At 36.7% G+C, this 26,628-nt stretch overlaps 1 protein-coding gene and 1 long non-coding RNA gene across 4 annotated transcripts in view; one reads left to right on the plus strand and one right to left on the minus strand.

Moving 5' to 3' along the window:
• The window catches only part of hm13 (histocompatibility (minor) 13), a 125,970-nt gene that overhangs the window by 22,128 nt on the left and 77,214 nt on the right, over positions 1-26,628 (plus strand). For 2 of the 3 annotated variants that reach the window (XM_055188968.2, XM_055188969.2), the window contains exons 2-6: positions 9,099-9,197; positions 9,445-9,527; positions 9,638-9,726; positions 9,835-9,920; positions 17,055-17,180. In XM_055188968.2, the coding sequence (XP_055044943.1) occupies positions 9,099-9,197; positions 9,445-9,527; positions 9,638-9,726; positions 9,835-9,920; positions 17,055-17,180 (483 nt within the window). The remainder of the gene's footprint in view (positions 1-9,098; positions 9,198-9,444; positions 9,528-9,637; positions 9,727-9,834; positions 9,921-17,054; positions 17,181-26,628) is intronic. The other variant, XM_055188970.2, reaches the window with a different exon arrangement.
• On the minus strand, positions 18,309-20,097 carry LOC141369235 (uncharacterized). Its single transcript, XR_012372807.1, has 2 exons — positions 19,291-20,097; positions 18,309-18,548 (listed from the first exon to the last, which is right to left on the minus strand). It is a non-coding gene; the product is annotated as an uncharacterized lncRNA (long non-coding RNA).

Consider the following 26,628-nt stretch of genomic DNA (forward strand, 5'->3'; position numbering starts at 1 on the left):
AAGCCGTTTGTTGTTGCGATCAGTTATTTCCATATTTAACAGTATTATTTCAAGCAAATTAAATTTTAGGTTGGATTTATGGTTTACTTTGAATATTTTATTGTATATTGTAGCTACACCACCCCCTCTCCCTTTTAGACGAGGAACATGTTTATAATAATAGTCTTGTGGGGTGGATTCGTTTAAACTGGTGTAATCGTCTGCTTTAAGCCAGGTTTCTGTTAAACAGAGTGCATCTAAGTTTTGGTCAGTAATTATTTCATTGATAATTGGTTCTTTGTTGGTAAGTGATCTAATGTTAAGAAGGCCGAATTTTAACATTTGAGTTTCATCTGTTAATGTATTGTGTTCTAGTTTTATGTTAATAAGATTTGTACGAGACGAGGTAAACGGTGCTCTGTATTTATTTGTTCGAGGAACAGACACAGTCGAGATGTGTTGGTACTCTGTTAAAAAAGGCTCTATGTGCTGGGATATATGTGATCTTGACACATTTTATCAGACTTGCCAATTGTTATAATTTATATTTGTGCTGGTCAGTTATGAATAATAGGTAACATTGAACTGCTAGCAAAAACTTGAGAATTTGGTGTGGCAGAGGGGCCTCTCTCCTAACAGATGTTATCTCACTCCAAACTTTTAAATAAAACCTGAGAGCCCTGCATTCGCTACAACAAACTTGGTCAGACATTTAAGTTCATCACCTGATAGAAAACAATAGGTATCAAAAGTCTGTTGATAATGCAAAACAGGCAAGACCATCAACCCTCACTCAACCATCCATGTCATGGTCTCATTTAACCACTTATGTTTGTATTGAACGTAGACTACTGAACAGTTACTGCTGTTAATTTTAGATGGTTACAGTTATTGTTTTCAATAGCCAAACCAAGTTTAGCCTGTTAAATACCAAATAAGCATATTGGTTTTGTTTATGTATACTTTCATTCTTTCTTGTTTGTTGCTTGATAAGAAGAAAAAATCGGAAATCGGACCGGAATCGGCCAATTTGAAAAAAGAAAATCGGTATAAAATCCGGCCAGGAAAAATCAAGATTGTGCATCCCTAATCAAATGCATTTTGACCTGATGTTAACACTTACACACATACAGCAGGGTCACACAATCTGGTAGACAGTAACAAAAGCCTACCGAAATCTGTGACCTCTCTCTGTTTCATTCAGAATTGCAATAATGTTACTCATATTCAGTCTATGTCTAATCTCATCTGTAATATATCATCAAATGCATTTTGACCTGATGTTAACACTTACACAATGAAACGGGTCACAGATTTCGGTAGGCTTTTGTTACTGTCCGTCAGATTGTGTGACCCTGCTGTATGTGTACAAGTGTTAACATCAGGTCAAAATGCATTTGATATATTACAGATGAGATTAGACATCACCAGAGTGAATTTGGGAAACATTATTGCAATTGTGAATGAAACAGAGAGAGGTCACAGATTTCGGTAAGCTGTTTTTACTCTCTACCAGATTGTGTGTGTAACATTAAATGGCAACAGCCCCAAGTAAAAAAAACTAAACATTTGTTATGTTCTGGTATTTTAGAACCAATTTCACGTTATTTTAATCGGCGCGTTCGTTTCTAACGAAGTCTGACTGCTTCATTCATACGATAGACTAGAGCGAGCGAGGGTAAATGATGTCATCGCTCAGTGGGCGGTCACGTATATCGTTAGAAACTCCCTTGCCGCGCTCACGATAATGTGCACGGGCGCCCGGCGTGGTCTTGTGTGAACAATTGCTAAACAGCGACCTCTGGTCACAGAATTTGATAGGTCACAGAATTCGGCACAACACCGGTTTCATGGTATATGACAGTATATTTTTTTTATCATGCATGATTGGGTGTTAACCACATTTTCTACTGACAGAGAGAGGAAATGCATCAGATGAATAACTTGGAATGTCCTATTTCACTGTGGAAAATTACTAGGGGTGTAATAATATTTCACGATACACACTATAATACTTGTCCGATATCTATTCTGAATTGCAAAGGCAATATTATGCACAACTATTTCATAGCCATTTAGAAAGTCCTTATCAATCTAAAATCACAGTTTAAAACATGCATTTGAAAAAGCAATATATATGCTTACACATTTCCTGGAGCTGCCTGTGTAATGATACTTCTTCTGCAGCACATACTGAGTTTCTGCACGAGAGCACCACCTGGATTTTTGATGTAGTGGCATTTCACCATAATTCATTGAGATGCATGGCAAGCAGAATCACACGATTTATCGTTACACCCCCCAAAATTTATATTTTACTAGAAATACGAATGAAGTGAAGTAGGGATGTAGATGTATATAATTTTTTCATTTCGATTAATCTATAGGTTTAAAAAAACAAGTACTCGATTAATTGGAGGATTAAATGGTGAAGCAAAACTAAAGGGATACTAAACACAAACTTTCTATATAGCCCTATCGGATGGGATTAGTTTTACGGGGGTAGCGCAATGTAATTTTACCCAAGGACTAGGGGTGGGCAATAAACCGGTATGATAGTAATTACCGGTATTGTGTCACGCCTTGATATGGATTTTGCAAAACCGTTGATACCGGCGTTACATATTTTAAATTCAATTTTTGCACTTATCAGGGTTCCCGCGTTGTGTTAAAAAAACTAACCTTCAGAAAGTTATATCTATGGCCTTAAAACGCCCAGATCTTCATCCTAGGACTTAAATTTAACTTTATGAATGTTATTTTTTAAGACCCCGCGGGAGTTTACCCAAGTCTTAAAAGTCATAACTTACCTCCGTTCCCGAGATGCGCTGTCCACAGAAACACAAAACGAAAAGCTCCGATCGCACTTCAATCCATTTTGAATCATCATTTTTTTTTTAAAGAGGATGCACATCATAGTGCACGCAAATCCTGCCAAAGACTATATTTCAGGTGTTGTGATCTGTATACAGCGAGTTTGGCGAGAAACAAGCCCGTGGCTTACCTAAGCATTACCAGGTTCTGAAACATAACATGACTCAAAAGCGAACAAAATCAACACTGCTTTATTGAAAATCAACTTACAAACCACTCTCAAACTGGGGGGCGCGAGATGGTGCCGGGTGGCCCCAGTTTTATGACATTTTATAAAATACATTAATTTATCATGAATTATGTGTAATTAATTAAACCTAAAAAAATAAGGCTACTAACCAACAGTTAATCGCAAATTGTTGTAATATGCTCACGACTTGCGAATGTAATGCTCAGTTAATGATCTGAAATAAACCTTAATGACGTATGCAGCCTGCATATGCGACCTCCGGAGGATGCAGCTTTCTGTTTGACCCTCTTAGGGGCCAGTTTCACCAAAAGCGTTTATGGCAGTTGCAGGCGCCTTTTTTAAATTATATTCTATGGGCATGGAGCGTTTGCGTGCTGTTTATGCGCGCTGAGCGCCTTGCGGTTTTTGCCGGTGTTGTGTCGAACTCGGTTCCCCCTATGTTTCCCTTTAGTGTAGTGCTTTTATGGCGTTTTCATCACGTTACATTTAGAAAGATTAAAGATTTGAATTGGTTATACTAAAAAGGCATAATATCATGTATTTTATAATACAATTTATTAAATATTTTTATACATTTGACAGTTTTCTATTAGGGTATTTCTTTTAAAATATAGCATGTCTTTTTCTTTTTTTTTCCTTTACTGGTTGTTTTAAAAATGTAATGTTTGCATACATAATTAAATAAATATTATACATATAATATGATTCATACTGTAAAAATAATTGACTTGCCATTAAGAACAATACAGATACATTACAGAAATGCACACATATACATCTCAGTAGCCAGTAAAACTTTAAATATATAAATAACAAAACCTATAACGTGATAAAAACACCATAAAAACACTACACTGAAGGGAAAAATAGGGGGAACATAGGGGGAACAGACTTCGACACAACACCGGCGGCCGCAGCACGCGCCTTTGAAGGAACGCCGAGAGCGGAGAAGCGCCCGACACCATTCGCGTCTTTCCATTGTCCACTCGAATGAGGGGAGATGCGGGCCTTATGTTGTGGTGAGGGAAGTTTACAGTTGCTTTGAAGAACCGGACTCCACTCGCTCATTCTCTCCTGCGTGTTTGTGCACCTCTCACCCTCAAACAAGGTCAGAGCAAGCGTCATCTTTTTAAAGTTTCTGCTAATATGACAGTTAACAGCAAAAGAGCGCACGCTTCAATATTTGATTGACAAGACAGCTGATTAGGTGGTTGCCTAGCAATATTAAAAGCCGCGTCGACTCGCACTGTTCTTTTTTAAAAAAGGCACTGCGTCGCGCCTTGCGTTTCCAAGCGTTTAAAGCGTGGTTGGTGTAATTAGCCTCCTACAGTGCATGCATTATATTCTGTCTTTTACTGCATTTGCTTTTTTTGTTTGGGTTTCCAATAATGTTCGTTTGGGAGCTCGTATGAAGTCTGAGACGTGTTGTGTTTGTCTGTTGTCAGATGTGAAGTCTCAGCAGATTAAACCATCACAGAGTTTACATGATTTAATGTCTGCATGTTCATTTCTATTGTAAAGAAATGGACGTATATTAAATATTAAAATGGATTTAAACATTGTTTGGCTAAAAAATAAGCGTCTCTCTCCGTCTAAAGTGAAAGTGAAGATAGCGTCCGCGAGACGAGTCAACTATCTCCCCCTACAGGCATTTGTTATAATATATATATATATAATGCTTTTTATTTATAGACCACAAATGTAATGTGTTTGTTAATGTAATGTTGTTTAATGTAACTTGGTTTTAATACTTTATTTGAACCAATTATTATTGCATCTTCGTTATTATGTAATTTTAAAGGCTACTGCTCACTTGGGTCTATTTTTATTACCCAAAAATAACAATTTACTTCATTATCTGTTAGTAAAATAATTGTTAGGGCCAGTCCTTGATTAGTTAAAACATTTAAAAATAACATGATTTCAGTTTCTTATTCATTTATTTTATCATCGAGGGTTTCTTAAAAAGTGTAAAAATATCGTCTCGTTCTCGTGAACCCAATCTCGTGTCTCGTCTCGTCTCGTGGATTAAGTGTCTCGTCACACCCCTAGTATGTAGGCTATATGAAGCCTAGGCTAGGTAAGACAACCTATTTAATAAAGGACTTAAATCAGTGGCGCTGGGCATGAATAGAAGGAATAGGCAGAGACAAACAGCATTTTAGTAGTAAGAAAATTAAGAGACAGGTGTTTGCTGCTTTGACAAACTGTCAGTTTCAAATCAGACCGCTATATGCCAGTAATGTAAATATCAGATTTCTCGTCGAGGTGAAATGCTGGTTCGCAATATCAAAATAAAGTTGTGTTTGTGTCAAAACGTTTGCTTGCATTATTATTCTGTAATCACTTACGTTAACGCACGCATATAAGTTACGCGAATCAGATCCATGTCATCCTGACGAACACACGCCTGTACTTGCTCATCTTAATGGTTTGTGAATCTGGCAGCAATGCTTGCGATTACAGAATAATATAACAAACACACACATTCATGGATCTGGTTTCCCTGTGTATGTGCGTGTGCAACGCGTAGCTCGACTGTGCCAAAAGAACTATGCAAAAGACAAATGCACTTGATTGCCTTTCCAGAAAGTCACAACATTTGAATTAAGTAACTTTAATGTACCAGTATCCACTTTAAATTCAGCGTTCAAATGTTGTAATCAATAATTAATCTTTATTTAATGCCCCCACTAATTATTCTATAAACATTAAACATGTTTTGACCAATGGCAAATCTCATTTATCATGTTGTGTATGTGGCTTGTGTGCCTTATTATTATTATTATTATTATTATTATTATTATTATTATTATTATTATTATTATTATTATTATTATTATTATTATTATTATTACCATATGCAACCAAAGATTTAACTAAAAGGGAACAAATTTGTTTACAAGAACATAAAAATCCTCATAGATCTAGTCACTTATTTGTACTCTCAAAATGCACCGCATTGATGTATTTACCTTTAAATGCACAAAATGATTTTGTTCATTCTGATACAGTGGCAAGGCTACATAATGGTCAGGGTGGCACTTGCCCATGCTGATTGACGATTGGCCACTCAGATCGATCAATTTTGAGCTCAAATTATATTTCAACTGTATTTCATTATTTATATATGTGCGTGCCTGCGTATGTATGTCGCCACGTCATGGTAGGTGTGCCGTATATTTTCCTGCTTTTTTGTCCTTTGGCAATCACACCTATGAAGGGGGTGTGGGTGATGTCGGGGTGGAGTCGGTGTTAAGTGGGGCAGGGGGGCATATTCAACATATCCAAATTCTTCTCTCTTTGAAAGGCACATTCTGCGTTATAAACTAATTCAGTAATAAAAACGATGAGAGGCCAGAACCGAAACAAAATCAATGTTCATTTTGTTTCTCGCTCATGTTGTTTATGCAAGTACACTGCTATAAGTATGAACAGTATAGCAGAAGTAGTGAAAATGGCAAGGCTTCCTCCGAGGATTCTGAGGTCAACACGGAGGCCTCAGAGGTAGAAGTAGACCAGCTGGAGTCTAATTCATTAGAGGGATCTTCAGAAGACTTGTCAGAAGGTGGGAGGGGAGAGGGTGGCGGCAGGATGGACGTCAAATTTTGAAAAATCTTCTGGTCTCCCACAAACATGGAGACGCTCCGTTACTTCCCAGCAGCCAGAGATTTGATCCCAGGGCTCACACACTATGCCACTGCCCAAATTAGTGCCCTGGCTTGAAGCTTTTCATTGATGCTGATGCATGAAATCCTGCAGCATATTGGGGCCATGACAAACCTACATGGGAGACAATCTCGGACTGGAGAGATCTTGAGACAGAGAAACTGCAGGCTTATGTGGGGCTGCTCATTCTGATCGGTGTTTACAGATAAAAAATGAATCAGCCCTCAGTCTCTGGAGTGAGAAATCAGGACAGGTCACTATCCAGGCTATGATGTCCCACAAAAGGTTTCACGGCATCAGCCAAACACTGTGGTTCGATTAGTGTTAACATATTGGCATTTAAAGGGTTAAAATTTCCACAAATTTAATTAATATTTGACATGTTTGTTTCAGGAAAAAGTAGTGTTAAAAGATTTAATAGTTTAAAGTGGAAAAAAAATATTGATGTATGATATTTTTAGAGCAGTTTTTGGGAAGGTGTCATTTTGGCCTTAGGAACACTTAAGGAAGTTTTTTTTATAAAATCTGACCTTGTTCAAAAAATAACAATGCATGAAAATCAATGTTGCTACCAATCTTTGACCCATCCTAGAGTATAACAATAATAATAATAATAATAATAATAATAATAATAATAATAATAATAGTAATCATATGGTGGTTCAAATGTGTTTTTTTGGAAAATATTTAGTTTTTTTGTTTTTTTTTTCTGTAAAAAAACATGGGCTAATGTAAACAAACAGGCATATAAAGGGTTAAAATTTCCACAAATGTAATTTATATTTGATATGTATGTTTCAGGCAGAAGTTGTTCTAAAAGACTGCATCGTTTATAATGAAAAAAAATATTGACGTATAATATTTTTAGAGCAGTTTTTGGGAAGGTGTCATTTTGTGGCCTTAGGAACACTTAAGGAAGTTTTTTAAAGAAACTCTTGAGGGTTAAACATGTCATTTATCATGTTTCTCTAAAGTTTAAGCATTAAACGTGTTTGTTTTATTACAGATCATTTAAATGTGCTCGTGTGGTTTGGTCAAAAAGTAAACTTCTGAGTGTTTGTGGAAGTATATTTTATTGCTGAAACATGCTGAAAATCATTGTGCCTGTTTAAAACACTGGCAGCATGAGACCTAAAAGTCTTTATTTTTATTCCACAATGTTCCCCATCTGCTGATAAACATGTATTTACAGTAGTATGCATAAAACAGATGATTGACTTTTTAAACTTGTTCAAATATATAATGCTGAACATTGCTTACTAACTTCTTTCGTGAGAGAATCTCCCGCTTGAAGCTCTGTTTTGTCTACAGCGCGAGCAGTGCATTTTTGCTCAGCTCCATAAAGTGCCTATTTTAACATGCCACAATAAATTACCTATAATACCTATGGTATTTTGAGCTAAAACTTCACATATGATGTACTCTGGGGACATCAAAGATTTATTTTAATATCTTAAAAACGTCTTGTGGAATGTCCCCTTTAAATTAGAGGCAGGTGTGTTGGAGTGAGAGCTGCCTGTGCAGGGCCTGGTGAGGGCTTTCAGGGGCTAAGTAAGGGCTGCCCATGCTGGGCCTGGTGAGGGCTTTCTGGGGGCTAAGTGAGGGCTGCTTGTGCAGGGCCAGTGCTAAGGGGCCAATGTTTTGCAGATGAGCAAAATATTAGGACCCTGCACTGTCAGCCTGCTGGGGGCCCTAGACGAGCCCTTAGTGGGCCAATACTGGGCCATCAATAGGCTTGATTGCAGGGTATATAGCAGGAAAAATGTTAAAGGACAAGTTCAGTATTTTACACTTAAAGCCCTGTTTTCAGATTGTTTATGATGAAATAGAACGGTTTTGACTGAAATTTCGACATATGCGGCTGCCCAGAGAATTTTTGGGTGTTTGTGTTTCAGCTCCTACCTTTACAATGGGTTTAATGGTGCACTGTAACAATCGGTCGACCTCTAATCTGTGCACGCGTGAGCACGAAAAGATAAAAAAAAAACTGGTTCCGATTTATGGCCAGTCAACCGGTGCATCCCTAAAAGTTACACCCTCTATCTTTGCGTATACATTAGGGGGCGGTGTTATGCAAATCTTTCCTGCAGTATGACGTCGAACTGAAGGGTGTTTGAACAAGCCCTTTTAGTAAGGCGTAGATGAGGCTTCACTTTTAAAAAGATTTCTTTGGGTTTGAAACTTTAATTTTTGCAACTTTACAGATCTTCTATATGCATAGACATCTTTTACGCTCTAAAAACAAAGGAAAACATGAAATTGGGTCATATGACTCCTTGAAGAACTAGGCTTCCTGGATATTTATAATGGTATACATAATAGCACATAAGCATTTTTATATAGTATCAAAAACTTTGTTTCTAAAGATAAAATCTCTGTCTGCCAGAATGCTTCAGATATGCCTGAGACCATCACAAGCAGAGATGCCGCACGCTTCCCGATTATTGCCAGCTGTACTCTCTTTGGCCTGTATCTTTTTTTTAAGGTAACATTTTAAACTGTTAGTTGCTGTGACAGTTGGACTAATTTCCTGTTAAAGTTGAAAGAGTAGATGTGCAAAACTTTCTTATTTTGATTTGATAACCATTTGCGGCATTGCTACAATGAGTGTATTATAACCTCATTGTCAAAGTAGTTGTATAGTGCCTTGATGCACTGTATACTTCGGTTAATATACAGTGGTAATATAAACATGCTTCCCTAAAACATTTTGTTTTTTGTTTTGATTGTAGATTTTCTCTCAAGAATACATCAATTTACTGTTATCTATGTATTTCTTTGTGCTGGGAATACTAGCACTTTCACACACCATGAGGTAGGAAATATACATTTTCATAGAGCTTGTTATCAGATTATTCATGCACAGTGAAATTAATTTGTGTTGATAAAGTGTTTAATTTTCCTGTTCTGGAATTGCTGTCCTAGTCCTTTTATGAACAGGGTTTTTCCTGCCAACTTGCCAAATAAGCAATACCAGCTGCTTTTCACACAGGGCTCTGGGGAAGGCAAAGAAGGTGGGAAACCGTTTTAACCTTTTTTAAAGCTTGTTCCTTTATATCAACATATCTACAATAATACATCAATGTATGGATACTCTAAACTTGACCTGTTTATTCCCGCAGAAATTGTCAACTATGAGTTTGACACTAAGGATCTGATATGCCTGGTCATCAGCAGTGTGGTGGGGTTCTGGTACATTCTTAAGAAGGTAGAGTTTATTTTAAGTAATATTATTATAGGCCTGCTACAGTGAATCTCTTTTATATCACATCACATTTATTTCAGATGGTAATGTTTTATGTAGACCTAATGGATTTGGATAATGGATGTGCATGCAAAATCAGTGTATAAATAATTGAATGAATAAGTCCAGTAATGTAATTAACTCTTTCCCCGGCATTGACAAGTATTTCGTTAATTCGCAATACCGCTATTATCGGCCAGGTGGAACTTATAAACCTGGAAGTATTGCCCTAGGGCAGGGCTAGTCAACCTTCGGCCCGCCGGTCACCGATGACCGTTTTTCAATCGGAAGGCTGCAGCCTCCGGAGGTCGCATATGCAGACTGCATACGTCTTCAAGTTTAAGTTAACTGAGCATTACATTCACAAATCATAAGCATATTAAAACACTTTACGATTAACTTAGAATAATACTCAACTTTATAATTGTTAAAATTCTGAAATAAGACATAATGACGTATGCAGCCTAGAAATGCGACCCCGGATGTTGCAGCCTTCGGATTGAGAAACGACCATAGTCTGATTTAAATTCAGCGTGGTTACTTTTACCTTTCCACTGTACATGACAAATGACGGCTGAAAGCACGGAAAGGGAGTTAGAAAGGGGCTACGTGGGGTGCCAACCATCTGCGGGTGCGTAATTATCTGATCCAATTCGAGCTTTGGATGCATTTAAGAAAATCAGTACAATAAAAAACTGTGTGCAAAGTAAAAACTATTAATTATTTTTTGTTTCACTTTATCAGTAACACTTCAATACTTTAAAAATGATTAATTACTGGTAGGTAAATTATTAAAGGCAGGACAGGCAGGAATTATCTAAAAAAACTTTTTTACAAATTAGTTTAAACTGTCTTTATATATTAATACATAAGTAAAATGTAAGTACTCTGAAAAAGAGAGTACAAAAATCAAGTGTCTGTAGACCTCTCACCACTGTTTTAAACGCAGCTCATTTTTCCATTCACTCCACCCCCTCCCTTCTTGGTTTCTTCTAAAGCCACGCCCCCAAAACACATGAACGCGCGATACCAACAGCTCAGACAAGCGGAGAGGAAGGAGCGCGGTACATGTAATAACATCAAGTCACAATCACGTGTAATAATGCACCTAACTTTATCACTAGGAATATAAACAGATAGGATGGCTTTTAGTACTCACTATTAAGCCAGTGTTTTGCATGGAAGAGTTTCCGTGATGAAAGCATTGTTGACTCTGATGAGGACTACACTTCACAGACAATACCGCTACCGCATCATCGACTCGAGGAAAAGCCACGTGATATTTACTCTCGTTTGATTGCTTCTTTTATTCCTTTTTTTGCCTTGCTTGCCTTCGCTGACTGGATATGCACTTTCTGTGAGTTCTAAATGCACTTTCTCTGCCATATTTTGCTCTTCCTAGAGTGCCTCGTGCACATTCAAATCAATCGGGTGTGCGCATGTTTGGGCAGATCCCATAGCAATGGGTGGTGCCATGGTCGCGAGAGAGAGTGATATTCACGCAAGCTAATCATTTGTTTCGTCCCGAATGGAAATAATTAGCTGTGTTCAAAACAGTCGTGAGAGGTCCACAGACACCCGAGTTTTATACTCTCTTTTTCAGAGTACTTACATTTTAATTATGCATTTGTATATAAAGACAGTTTAAACAAATGTGTAAAAAAGTTTTTTAGATAATTCCTGCCTACCCTGCCTTTAACTATTACATATATTCGTAGATTATAGGTTCTCTGACAGATTAACGATTAAACTACAATTTCATTACGACTGCCACTAGGGGGCGAACTCCAGACAGTTATGTATGTAATGTACAATGGAAAGGCTTTTTAGCCTATATATCTATAAAATATTAAAAAAAGAAAACATGTAGTGCAAATTTAGTCATTAGGAGAAGACTATGTGTTGGCTATATGTTGTGAATACTTGACATGTAACAATTAATGAGAGTTAAACAGTTATAAACAAAATATGTTTAAGAGTGTTGATCTTTTACACTTTTACGATTAACATTTGGCTCTTACTTGTTAAACTGTTATTAAAAGGCTTTTAAATTTAGATTTTTTTAAATGTATGTTTTTTAATGTTGTTGTTTTTTTATATACTACAACAAAGTAACAAAAATGACATCACACACACACATATATATATACTCCCTGACAAAAGTCTTGTCGCTTGTGTACAAATTGACCTGAAGTGCCGCTAAAATATATTTCTAATCAAGATTTTTTTTCAAGAAATGGCTAATTTTAATCTCAACAGCTTTTGTAGTAATGTTTCAGTGCAAAACGAAATTATCTAAAAAGTATTCTAATATTCACAGCCCATTGAGTCAATTTTTGCAAATACATAAATGTTGTCGCTTTGTCATATGAGCTTCATCTGTGACTAATAATGGATCAATTAGGTCTCAGGTGTGTATAAAAAGAACCCCAGTACACTAGACCTTCACTGCACTTCAACTGCAACTAGACCTCTGCAAACATGCCTAAGATTCACCCTGAGACTAAAGTTTTCATTATCAAGAGGCTGAAGACCAAATCCACTTCTGATGTGGCAGACACGTTCAATGTGTCTCAGCATCAAGTACAGAGGATAAAAAAAAAGATTTGAAGAGACTGGAGACGTTTTTGACAAGCCCAGGTCAGGCAGACCCCAGAAGACAACTGCTCAAGAGGACCGTTTGTCGGCTCGAAAATCCAAGGCCAGCCCATTTTCCACTGCAGCAGAGCTCCACAAGACCTGGTCACCTGAAATCCCTGTGTCCACCAGAACAGTTTGTCGAATTCTGTCTCTAAATGGCCTCCATGGTCGAATCAGTGCCCAGAAGCCAGCACTAAAAAAAAGACAATTGAAAAACCATGTGGCATTTGCCAAGGCACACTGCCTGCTAAAAGGATGGATGCTGAAAAAGCAGAAGGTTGATTTTTCAGATGAATCTTTTGTTGAATTACACCACAGTCGTCTCAAATATTGCAGGAGACCTACTGGAGCCTGCGTGGATCCGATAATCACCCAGAAAACAGTGAAGTTTGGTTGCAGAAAAATCATGGTCTGGGGTTACATGCAGTATGGGGGTGTGAAAGAGATCTGCAGGGTGGAAGGGAACATCAATAGTCTTAAATACCAAGAAATCTTAGCTATCTCTTTGATTCCCAACCATAAAAGAGGCCAAATTCTGCAGCAGGATGGTGATCCATCGTCTACTTCCATATCCACATCAAAGTTCCTCAAGGTGAAGAAGATCAAGATTCTCCAGTCCAGTCACCAGACATGAAGATCATTGAGCATATGTGGGGTAGGATGAAAGAGGAAGCATGGAAGTTGAAACCAAAGAATACTGATTGTATTTGCAGTAAATTTGTTCAATTTCTGTATAGGCGACAAAACGTTTATCTTGCCGAATTTGACACCTCTGTCTTGATTAAATTATAAAAAAAATTGTGAAACTAATTCATTTCAGTGCATTAAACATCATTTGGGAGGGTTTTAGCTTTTCATATGAGCCATTTCTAACACCAATTGATTAATTAAAAGTCAGTTTAATAGCAGGTGTTTCTACAAAATAGATAAGCAACAAGACTTTTGTCAGGGAGTGTATGGTAAAGGTAAAAAATATATCAAAAGTAAAAATGGTGATAAATTTTTTTAAAACAATTTTAAAATCTGGCCCCCGAAGAAGAGTAGTTGAAGACCCCTGCCCTAGGGCAAACAGCTGTATATCCATCTAAGTTTTGAGGATCGCTCTGCATCAGATATCTATCTAAAGTCCTTTAAAAAAAATTTAATTATCTCAGCTTTTTGCTTGAACAAATTTGGTGTTTTTGAAGAAACCTGCCCATTTTTGAGAGGTGATAAAAAGAGAACTCTTTTTTTTCATTTAATATATTGTATGTTTATATATTTAAAGAAGAGCATTTTCTGGGTGGCATTAAACTTTTGTGAAAATCATAAAAATGCTGGCGGGGAAAGAGTTTAGTCAAACCAAAATCCATTTATCAATTAATAGTTGTTTTCCCTTTAATTATGTTTTTTCATAACTTGATTTTACATTATTAATGTCAATCTAGTAACTAGTAACTCTGTAATACCACAGTTATGTTTGGCTTAAATTGTACATTTAACACCATCGTATTCCTCTGAAATACATATAAGGCTTAGAAATATTTTAACATTTATGTGTGGGGGGTGTGACGAGAAACTTAATCGACGAGACAAGACACGAGATTGGGTTCACGAGAACAAGACGCGATTTTTACACTTTGAGAAATCCTCAATGAAAAAATACAGTTTTTTACGATTGCTATGACAGATTTTTCAATACTTTTAACAAGCTTTCAAAACTCTTAACACAGTTAGCACTACATCCACCTGTGTAAGCTATACTATTAACACATTTCTTGTTGGTTTAACACAAAATGCATATAATTAACACAAATTTAAAATGCTTGAACTTCTTTTACATACAAGCTCAAACAAGACCAAAACAATAGATTTTCAAAGTCAAATTTACAAATGCTTTCACACAGCATGTCAAAACAGATAACATCATGTGCTAAACCTCACTATAGTCAAAGTAAACAGCTGTTTATATGATGAATTGAAACATAAATATATCCCCTGTATTTTATTTCATTGGGATTGAAAACCAATTTATTGTACCAATGCAAATATATAAATCACAGCTGATTCCCACCTAGGAAACACACTTAGGTTCTTTCAATTGCATGACTATATAGTATACAATAGTGTAAAGGAGGGCCTCTTTAGGTCGATCTTGTGTGGAAAAGGAACAATATTGAGCAACACAAAAAATAAGATATATGTCTGCACAAGTTAACAGAAGACCACCAGGACAAGGGGAAGGTTTTCTCCAGTCCCACCTGGATGCAATAGATGGTGCATTCCCAGACATCACACCTGAACACTGTCAGGGTGGATAAGAAATGGCAAAGGATTCATCCCAAGATGCCTTGCCAAAGAAGATATGAGGTGTGATGTGAAAGAGAACTTTTGGCCAAATAGAAACGCAATAGATTAGATGATGAGATTTTCTTTTGACTTTACAGTTTTGTTACGATTGCTATGACAGATTTTTCAATACTTTTAACAAGTTTCCAAAACTCTTAACACAGTTAGCACTACATCCACCTGTGTTAGCTATACTACTAACACTTTTCTTGTTGCTTTAACATAAAATGCATATAATTAACACAAATTTTAAATGCTTTAACTTCTTGTACACACAAGCTCAAACAAGACCAAAACAATAGATTTTTAATGTCAATTTTACAAATGCTTTCGCAGAGCATGTCAAAACAGATAACATTATGTGCTAAACTAGTCAAAGTAAACAGCTGTTTGTGTGATGAATTGAAACACAAATGTATACCCTGTATTTTATTCCATTTGGAATGAAAAACTACTTATTGTACCTATGCAAATATATAAATCACAGCTGATTCTCATCAAAGAAACACACTCAGGTTCATTCAATTCCATGAGCATATGGTATACAATATAGTAAAAGAGAACCTCTTTAGGTCGATCTTGTGTGGAAAAGAAACAATATGAGCAACACAAAAAATAAGATATATCTACAATAGTCAGCGTAACACCAAATGGGGGGTAACAAGACCACCAGGACAAGGGGAAGGTTTGCTCCAGTCCCACCTGGATGCAATAGATGGTGCATTCCCAGACATCACAACTGAACACTGTCAGAGGTGGATAAGACATGGCAAAAGATTCTTCACAAGATGCCTTGACATAGGTGTGATGTGAATGAGAACATGTGGCCAAATAGAAAGGCAATAGATTAGATGATGAAATTTTCTTTTTTACTTTATTTTTCAGTGGCTTTTTCTGTATGTAATTTTTTATTTTTACTTTTTTTTACTGTAAATGGAAGTAATATTGAATATGTTTGTTTTCTTGCAGTATTGTCCTGTTGTAAATACTGTAAATTCTTTACTGCAGCAATTCTGTCTACTTTTTTTCATAAACCGTACTCTAAGTTTATGATTCATTTTTGTCTTGAATTGCTGCAGCAAAACAAACATAATGCATTCATTTACTAAACCCAACTAAACAAAAATATAAACAAGTTGCAGTGCAAAACTCAGGACAGACTGACACATAAAATAATGCAGTTTTTGTTTTTCCATCTTATGTTTGTGTTTTTTATGACATTGTGTTATGATTGACTAAATGTTTCTGTTGAAAGAGAACATGTGTTGGGGATTTGGCATAACAAGTTGATTCTGGGACATGTTTACAGTATTTTGGTAAACAGTGTGAGAGTTTTGTTTACAATTTGTGATTTTGAGCATGAAATTAATGATTTTGCAATTTGTGTGTTTTAGGTGTGTTGCTGCGTTAAGAGTTTTGAAAACTTGTTAAAAGTATCGAAAAATCTGTCATAGCAATCGTAAAAAACTGTAAATGAATGGGAAACTGAAATCACATTATTTTGAAATTTTTTAACTAATCTAGGACTGTCCCAAACAATTATTTTGCTAATTGATAATGAAGTAATTAAATGTTTTTTTGATAATAAAAATAGACCCAACTGAGCAAAAACCTTTAAAATTACATAATAATGATGATGCAATAATAAAAGAATAAATAAATAATAAAAAGTTTAAATAAAGTGTCAAAACCAAGAAACATTATACAACATTATGCTGGATTCACACCAAACACGGTAGAGGCTGCAAAAACACGCTATTCGCACGTAGTTGGATGTTTGAACATTTTGAGTTTACTCACTTCATTCGTATTCGTGGACTCAGGCTGCATATACATCATCATGGTTGATTTCAGTTAACTGAGCTTTACATCCGCAAGTCATAAGCATATTACAACAATTCGCAATTAACTGAATATCATTAGTAAACTTTATAATTGTCAATATTCTTTAATAAGACAGTCTTTGTGACACATGCATTTGACCTTCAGCATTTCACCTCCACAAGAAATCTTGTGACATAATTAATCTCCCGAGACCCATTTATTCTCGCGAAGATGAGATCTCGTCACACCCCTATTTATGTGCGAAAACATTGTGTAAACAAAAATCTTTTTGTTCTTTACTGGCAGCATTGGGTAGCTAATAACCTATTTGGTCTGGCCTTTGCTTTGAATGGAGTTGAGCTGCTCCACCTAAACAATGTCAGCACTGGCTGCATCCTCCTGGGAGGTTTGTTTGTTTATGATGTGTTTTGGGTAAGTTTAATTATGCTTTATAATATAAAGATGCTTATAAATTTAGCATGGTATTGTTTCTTAATGCTTAGGCTGTGACTTTGGGTGGCTCAACAGCACATACTATACGTATTTACTCTTCCAGATGTTAGTGCAATATAAATAAGTAGAGAACGACTGATACAGATTTTTTTAAAACCAATTTTTGGATGCCTATGTGCCCGATAACCAATGTGCTGAACTGATTCTTATTTACTGTTATACTACTGTTTTTAACACAATTACTACAACACTGAACTGAATAAACACTCCATTAAATGGGTGTCTGAAAGAGTGAAGATATGTGAAAATATTCATTTAACAAATATCACTGGAATAATACATTGTCAGGAAAGTAGCAAACAAACGCTTGTATGTCATTGCATTTCTTAACTGGTGTTTTAGGTCTGAATATTTAATATTTTGTTGTTATAGCTTATAAAATGACTCTTGACAAAGCGCTGTTTATATATGGGTCAAAGACGAAAAGGGGGTTTAAAGCATAAAAAAAATAAAAGTGTAAAAGAGCTTTAAATTTAGTCTATTTCAGATACATTAGAATATGTCCTGTTTAACTTTGTTTTTCTGAGCAAAAAATAATTACTACCATACATTTTTACTGGAATTTTACAGAAGACACCAACTAAAATGTCATTCAGTGTAACAATATTTTTATGCAAAAAATATTATCAGACATTTTTAGAAAAACTATTATTTGATGACACATTACAAGACTCTATTTATAGATCACAGTGCAGACACAAAATACTAACTATTTGTCATTTTAAAGCATTTTACTTCGCCAATATCCTTTAAACCATTAGGTTTTACCCATTTGTCAGCAAGAAGTTTTTGTAAGGAAGTGAAAATCAATTCAAATAAAATAAAATTTTTGAAGGATCACACATTATTATACATATTTTAATAAGTACAGCTCAGTATAAGTATATTGTTTCATTTCTACATAAATATATGTGTTACACCGAATGACCATGGTTTGTTACACTGAATGACATTTTTGACAAAAATAGTGTCATTTTTCCATTATTGCAATGTTTTGAATATTATTCTGTATCATTTTATTCCTTAACAAATCACAGAAGTAGATGCTGAAATTAATAATCATTTTTATTCCATAATGCATATCATATTCGTAAAAATTAACTGAACAGGTGGTAATACTGTATAATAAGATCCAGAACTGCCCTTATACGTTTAGCTTCTGCCCTGTGTTTTCTTTGATTTTTCCGCCATTGCTTTCGCCTCTTCTCAGCTGCAGCATCTGATAAATTCCTGATTGACGGGTGATCAGGATTTGCAGCCAAGGCAGCTTGCTTTCTTCTCTGGTTGCTGAAATACAGATTCCATGTAATTATTGACAAAAAAATTATTGACACAGATCTATATAAAAGGTGTTATTAATTAAAAAAAACTTTCTGTTTGGCAACATAAATGACATGTTATCAGGATTTGTATTATGGGCGGAGAATCCCCTCAGTGGCCTCTCTTAAAGGGATAGTTCACTCAAAAATGCAAATTCTGTCATCATTTACTCACTCTCGTGTTGTTTCAAACCCGCATAAATGGAAGGAAGATATTTTGAGAAATGTTTGTAACCAAACCTTTTGTGGACCCCATACTATGATACTAAAAATAATACTATGGAAGTAAATGGGGTCCACGGACGGTTTGGTTACAAACATTACTCAAAATATCTTCCTTTGTGTTTATCAGAACAAAAAAAAATCATACAGGTTTTTACCAACATGAGAGTGAGTGAATAATGACCAAATTTTTATTTTTGGGTGAGCTATCCCTTTAACTTGTGGTATAGGTAGGGTGGAGTCTCTATCTAAAAACAGCAGAAAACTATTATTCTGTAGGGCTAGGCTTGGACACAAATTTCACGATTTGATTCAATTTCAAATCAATTTGATATTGATTAACATCATCTGAAAACAGCATAGACTGAAAGATTGATTAGTGGGATTTACAAATCACTTTTGTTTCTTCAAAATTAGAATTGATTAAAATGGGGAAATCTATCTTTTTAAACCCAGCCCTATTATTTTTACATTGCACTCCTCAATACCTTTCTCGTCTCCTTGCTAAATGCATTGCCGTAGCTACTGGGCCTGCATTAACTTTCTGCCAGTGCCTAGAAACTTTCTCTTTGTTTGTGGGCATCTAAAAGAAATCAGTACCAAAACGACAAAAATACATTAAAACATTAATATTGATAAAGTTTGATATATTTTTTTGTGCTAAACATCCCTCATTTATCTGAAATAGAAATAAAATGCTAAAAATGTTATCTAAACAGTGACACTATCATTCAGTGTAATGGATGACACTGTGGTGTAACATACAATTTGCATTACACCGAATGACAAAACATTACCCTGAATGACGAAACTTTTACTTAAGCTAATATTAGAAGTTAACAACTAGATACCTAAATCAAACAGTGAACTTGACCAGAAAGGTTTATCATCATTATTCACAACATCTACTTATTTTTCAAAAAATCTAACAATAAAAGTGTTTTTTTGCATTTCACTGAATGACAGTCGTTTTTGTAACTCAAGATACCACACTATGAAAAGGTGAAATTATCAAATATTTAAGAGCAATAAACTTACCTTGCTGAATCACCAGATGGTCTTCAGGGGGCCTTTTGATGATGTCACAGACTGCTTGATGACTATTGTTTGTTTATTTAATTTCAAAATGGTTTCCTGATCCCGTTACACTGAATGACCTCTGACAAACTGCATATTCGGGACAAAAGTCCCCTAGTTGTTTCAATATTTAACGAAAAAAAATAACACATAGTCCTATTAATATAAAACAGCCAACACTTATGTGAACATGCCAAGGAAGCAAATATTTTTTTTAACATGGTATTTTATACGTTTATTAGGGGTCAAGCCCCGAAGGGGCGTAGAACCCTATTGTTATTGTTAGTTTTCTTATTAGGGGTCAAGCCCCGAAGGGGCGTAGAACCCTATTGTTATTGTTAGTTTTCTTATTATTAGGGGTCAAGCCACGAAGTGGCGTAGACACCTATTGTTATTGTTAGTTTTCTTATTATTATTATTATTCTGCTTCTTGTTCTTCCGCCATTGAAGTCAATGGCAGCCCATAGAACCGTACGTAGGAAAGTTATGAAATTTGGCACACATGTAGAGGACAGTCTCAAAAATTACTATAGCAACTTTGGTGTGTCTGACTCAAACCCTCTAGCGCCACCAACAGTCCAAAAATCCACTTATGTTCATGCTCATAACTTCTGACCTGTGAGTCCTAGCAACTAAATTCTTGTTTTCTCTGAATCCTTTGCTCATGATGATTCAATGGCACACATTGATGTCATTTTTGTCATGCACATCTTTCCGCCATTTTGAATTTTCCGTAAAACCTACTTTTTCGAACTCCTCCTAGAGCGTTCGTCCGATTTGCATGTCCTTTGGTATGTAGCATCTAAAGACACCCCAGACAAAAAGTTATCAAAAGCTTTTTGATAGACCAATGCGTTCTCGTATAAATGGACAACATATATGGCGGCGAGCACGCCAAAACGGACGTGAGGCCGTATCTTCGCAAAACTTTATTGTATCGACACGAAACTTGGCATATGTCATTACAGTCATGACCTGAGGGTGCCTGCAACGTTTCGTCACAGCGCCACCTAGTGGTCACGAGATTCGAAAAATGCCTATTTTCGCTTATAACTACTTCAAACTTGAGTCTAAAATCATGAAGGAGGTCTTGTTAGATTCCTTGAGGCATGCCGAGTCAAACGATACCAAACCGTTTTCGGTCGGCCATTTTGGGTGTCGGCCATTTTGAATTTTCTCATTAAGTTCAGTATCTCACAAACCGAATGGCGTATCGCTACGAAATTTGGCATGGTTCATCGGTGACATGTTCTGAGCGCACCTATAAATCTTTAGGACGGCGCCACCTAGTGGTCAGGATATGTAAATAAATTGTTTAAAATCTTTATATCATTTGATTAAATTGCCACTATAACACAAGACTTCACTCAATTGATTCCTTGGCTCATGCTGAGTCCGACGGTATCAAATATGTCTGAGTCAAACCTACTTCCTGTCGGCCATTTTGAATTATATTGAACACCTACTTTTTCGAACTCCTCCTAGAGCGCTCGTGTGATTGGCTTGATTTTTGGTATGCATCATCTAGAGACACTCTAGACAAAAAGTTATCAAAAGATTTTCGGTAGACCTATCCGTTGTCGTATAACGCATCAAAGAATGCGAGGGCGAGCACGCCAAAATGTGTTTGAGCCTGTATCTTCGCAAAACTTTTGCTTATTAATATGAGACTTGGTATATGTCATAACAGTGATGACCTGAGGGTGCATGCACCATTTCGTCACACTGCCCCCTACTGGTCACGAGATATAAAAAATGTCTATTTTTGCTTATAACTACTGCAAATTTGAATGTAAAATTATGAGACTGGTCTTGTTAGATTTCGTGAGGCATGGCGAGTCAAACGATACCAAATGGTTTTTGGTCGGCCATTTTGTGTGTCGGCCATTTTGAATTTTTCTTTAAGTTCAAGTATTTCAGAAACGCAACTGTGTATTGTTATGAAAACTTGGTATGGTTCATTACCTACATGTTCTGGGAGGACTTGTAAACTTTTCGGTGCCCCCTAGTGGTCAAGAGATTTGAAGCTATATCTCTGCATCTCTTTATCGTATTTACACCAAATTTGGTGGGTGTCATCACAATCAAGACCTGAGTCACACTTTATTTTTTGGTCAGTGCCCCCTAGTGGTCAAGTCATTTAAGGCTATATCTCTGCATCTCTTTATTGTATTTACACCAAATTTGGTGGGTGTCATCACAATCAAGACCTGAGTCACAATTTATAGTTTGGTTAGTGCCCCCTAGTGGTCAAGTCATTTAAGGCTATATCTCTGCATCTCTTTATTGTATTTACACCAAATTTGGTGGGTGTCATCACAATCAAGACCTGAGTCACAATTTATTGTTTGGTTAGTGCCCCCTAGTGGTCAAGTCATTTAAGGCTATATCTCCGTATCGCTTTATCGTATTTACACTAAATTTGGTATGTGTCATCACAGTCATGACCTGAGGCACCATCTATTTTTTCTGCACTGCGCCACCTAGTGGTCTCAAGATACAAAAAATTGCTATTTTTTTCATAAAACTAATGCAAACTTAGATCTTAAATCATGACAGTCATCACGTATGAATCATTTTTTGCCATGTTTGGCTTGACCCCGGTATCGCTGCTTGCAGCTATATTTATTCTTGTTCCTCGTTCTTCCACCCAAAAGTCAATGGCAGCCCATAGAACCGTACATAGGAAAGTTATGAAATTTGGCACACATGTAGAGGACAGTATTAGAAGTTACTATAGCAACATTGGTGTGTCTGAATCAAACCCTCTAGCGCCACCAACAGTCCAAAAATCCACTTATGTTCATGCTCATAACTTCTGACCCGTGAGTCCTAGAAACTAAATTCTTGTTTCCTCTGAATCCTTGGCTCATGATGATTCAAATGCACACATTGATGTCATTTGTGTCATGCAAATCTTTCCACCATTTTGAATTTTTCGTAAAACCTACTTTTTCGAACTCCTCCTAGACCGTTTGTCCGATTTGCATGTCCTTTGGTATGTAGCATCTAGAGACACCCAAGACAAAAAGTTATCAAAAGCTTTTTGATAGACCAATGGGTTCTCATATAAATTGACAACATATATGGCGGCGAGCACGCCAAAACGGACGTGAGGCCTTATCTTCGCAAAACTTTATTGTATCGACAAGAAACTTGGTATATGTCATTACAGTCATGACCTGAGGGTGCCTGCAACGTTTGGTCACAGCGCCACCTAGTGGTCACGAGATTCGAAAAATGCCTATTTTCGCTTATAACTACTTCAAACTTGAGTCTAAAATCATGAAGGTGGTCTTGTTAGATTCCTTGTGGCATGCCGAGTCAAACGATACCAAACGTTTTTTGGTCGGCCATTTTGGGTGTCGGCCATTTAGAATTTTCTCATTAAGTTCAGTATTTCACAAACCGAATGGCGTATCGCTACGAAATTTGGCATGGTTCATCAGTGACATGTTCTGAGCGCACCTATAAATCTTTAGGACGGCGCCACCTAGTGGTCAGGATATGTAAAAAAAAATTTTTTTAATCTTTATGTCATTTGATTAAATTGCCACTATGACATAAGACTTCACTCTATTGATTCCTTGGCTCATGCTGAGTCCGACTGTACCAAATATGTCTGAGTCAAACCTACTTCCTGTCGGCCATTTTGAATTATATTGAACACCTACTTTTTCGAACTCCTCCTAGAGCGCTCGTGTGATTGGCTTGATTTTTGGTATGCATCATCTAGAGACACTCTAGACAAAAAGTTATCAAAAGCTTTTCGGTAGACCTATCCGTTGTCGTATAACGCATCAAAGAATGCGAGGGCGAGCACGCCAAAATGTGTTTGAGCCTGTATCTTCGCAAAACTTTTGCGTATTAATATGAGACTTGGTATATGTCATAACAGTGATGACCTGAGGGTGCATGCACCATTTCGTCACACTGCCCCCTACTGGTCACGAGATAAAAAAATGTCTATTTTTGCTTATAACTACTGCAAATTTGAATGTAAAATTATGAGACTGGTCTTGTTAGATTTCGTGAGGCATGCAGAGTCAAACGATACCACATGGTTTTTGGTCGGCCATTTTGTGTGTCTGCCATTTTGAATTTTTCTTTAAGTTCAAGTATTTCAGAAACGCAACTGTGTATTGTTATGAAACTTGGTATGGTTCATTACCTACATGTTCTGGGAGGACTTGTAAACTTTTCGGTGCCCCCTAGTGGTCAAGAGATTTGAAGCTTTATCTCTGCATCTCTTTATCGTATTTACACCAAATTTGGTGGGTGTCATCACAATCAAGACCTGAGTCACAATTTATTTTTTGGTCAGTGCCCCCTAGTGGTCAAGTCATTTAAGGCTATATTTCTGCATCTCTTTATTGTATTTACACCAAATTTGGTGGGTGTCATCACAATCAAGACCTGAGTCACAATTTATTGTTTGGTTAGTGGCCCCTAGTGGTCAAGTCATTTAAGGCTATATCTCTGCATCTCTTTATTGTATTTACACCAGATTTGGTGGGTGTCATCACAATCAAGACCTGAGTCACAATTTATTGTTTGGTTAGTGCCCCCTAGTGGTCAAGTCATTTAAGGCTATATCTCTGTATTGCTTTATCGTATTTAAACTAAATTTGGTATGTGTCATCACAGTCATGACCTGAGGCACCATCTATTGTTTCTGCACCGTGCCACCTAGTGGTCTCAAGATACAAAAAATTGCTATTTTTTCATAAAACTAATGCAAACTTAGATCTTAAATCATGACAATCATCACGTATGAATAATTTTTTGCCATGTTTGGCTTGACCCCGGTATCGCTGCTTGCAGCTATATTTATTATTATTATTAGGGGTCAAGCCCCGAAGGGGCGTAGAACCCTATTGTTATTGTTAGTTTTCTTATTATTATTTATCTTCCTCGTTCTTCCACCCAAAAGTCAATGGCAGCCCATAGAACCGTACATAGGAAAGTTATGAAATTTGGCACACATGTAGAGGACAGTCTCAGAAGTTACTATAGCAACATTGGTGTGTCTGACTCAAACCCTCTAGCGCCACCAACAGTCCAAAAATCCACTAATGTTCATGCTCATAACTTCTGACTCGTGAGTCCTAGAAACTAAATTCTTGTTTCCTCTGAATCCTTGGCTGATGATGATTCAATTGCACACATTGATGTCATTTGTGTCATGCACATCTTTCCACCATTTTGAATTTTTCGTAAAACCTACTTTTTCGAACTCCTCCTAGACCGTTTGTCCGATTTGCATGTCCTTTGGTATATAGCATCTAGAGACACCCCAGACAAAAAGTTATCAAAAGCTTTTTGATAGACCAATGCGTTCTCATATAAATTGACAACATATATGGCGGCGAGCACGCCAAAACGGACGTGAGGCCGTATCTTCGCAAAACTTTTGTGTATCGACACGAAACTTGGTATATGTCATAACAGTCATGACCTGAGGGTGCCTGCAACGTTTCGTCACAGCACCACCTAGTGGTCACGAGATTCGAAAAATGCCTATTTTCGCTTATAACTACTTCAAACTTGAGTCTAAAATCATGAAGGAGGTCTTGTTAGATTCCTTGAGGCATGCCGAGTCAAACGATACCAAACCGTTTTCGGTCGGCCATTTTGGGTGTCGGCCATTTTGATTTTTTTATTAAGTTCAGTATTTCACAAACCGAATGGCGTATCGCTACGAAATTTGGCATGGTTCATCGGTGACATGTTCTGAGCGCACCTATAAATCTTTAGGACGGCGCCACCTAGTGGTCAGGATATGTAAATAAATTGTTTAAAATCTTTATATCATTTGATTAAATTGCCACTATAACACAAGACTTCACTCAATTGATTCCTTGGCTCATGCTGAGTCCGACGGTATCAAATATGTCTGAGTCAAACCTACTTCCTGTCGGCCATTTTGAATTATATTGAACATCTACTTTTTCGAACTCCTCCTAGAGCGCTCGTGTGATTGGCTTGATTTTTGGTATGCATCATCTAGAGACACTCTAGACAAAAAGTTATCAAAAGATTTTCGGTAGACCTATCCGTTGTCGTATAACGCATCAAAGAATGCGAGGGCGAGCACGCCAAAATGTGTTTGAGCCTGTATCTTCGCAAAACTTTTGCGTATTAATATGAGACTTGGTATATGTCATAACAGTGATGACCTGAGGGTGCATGCACCATTTCGTCACACTGCCCCCTACTGGTCACGAGATATAAAAAATGTCTATTTTTGCTTATAACTACTGCAAATTTGAATGTAAAATTATGAGACTGGTCTTGTTAGATTTCGTGAGGCATGGCGAGTCAAACGATACCAAATGGTTTTTGGTCGGCCATTTTGTGTGTCGGCCATTTTGAATTTTTTTTTAAGTTCAAGTATTTCAGAAACGCAATTGCGTATTGTTATGAAACTTGGTATGGTTCATCAGCAACATGTTCTGAGAGGACTTGTAAACTTTTCGGCGCCCCCTAGTGGTCAAGAGATTTGAAGCTATATCTCTGCATCTCTTTATCGTATTTACACCAAATTTGGTGGGTGTCATCACAATCAAGGCCTGAGTTACAATTTATTGTTTGGTCAGTGCCCCCTAGTGGTCAAGTCATTTAAGGCTATATCTCCGTATCGGTTTATCGTATTTACACTTAATTTGGTATGTGTCATCACAGTCATGACCTGAGGCACCATCTATTGTTTCGGCACAGCGCCACCTAGTGGTCTCAAGATACGAAAA

The sequence above is a fragment of the Misgurnus anguillicaudatus genome, chromosome 13 (genome assembly GCF_027580225.2).
Source record: "Misgurnus anguillicaudatus chromosome 13, ASM2758022v2, whole genome shotgun sequence".
In the NCBI taxonomy this organism is placed as follows: domain Eukaryota; kingdom Metazoa; phylum Chordata; class Actinopteri; order Cypriniformes; family Cobitidae; genus Misgurnus; species Misgurnus anguillicaudatus.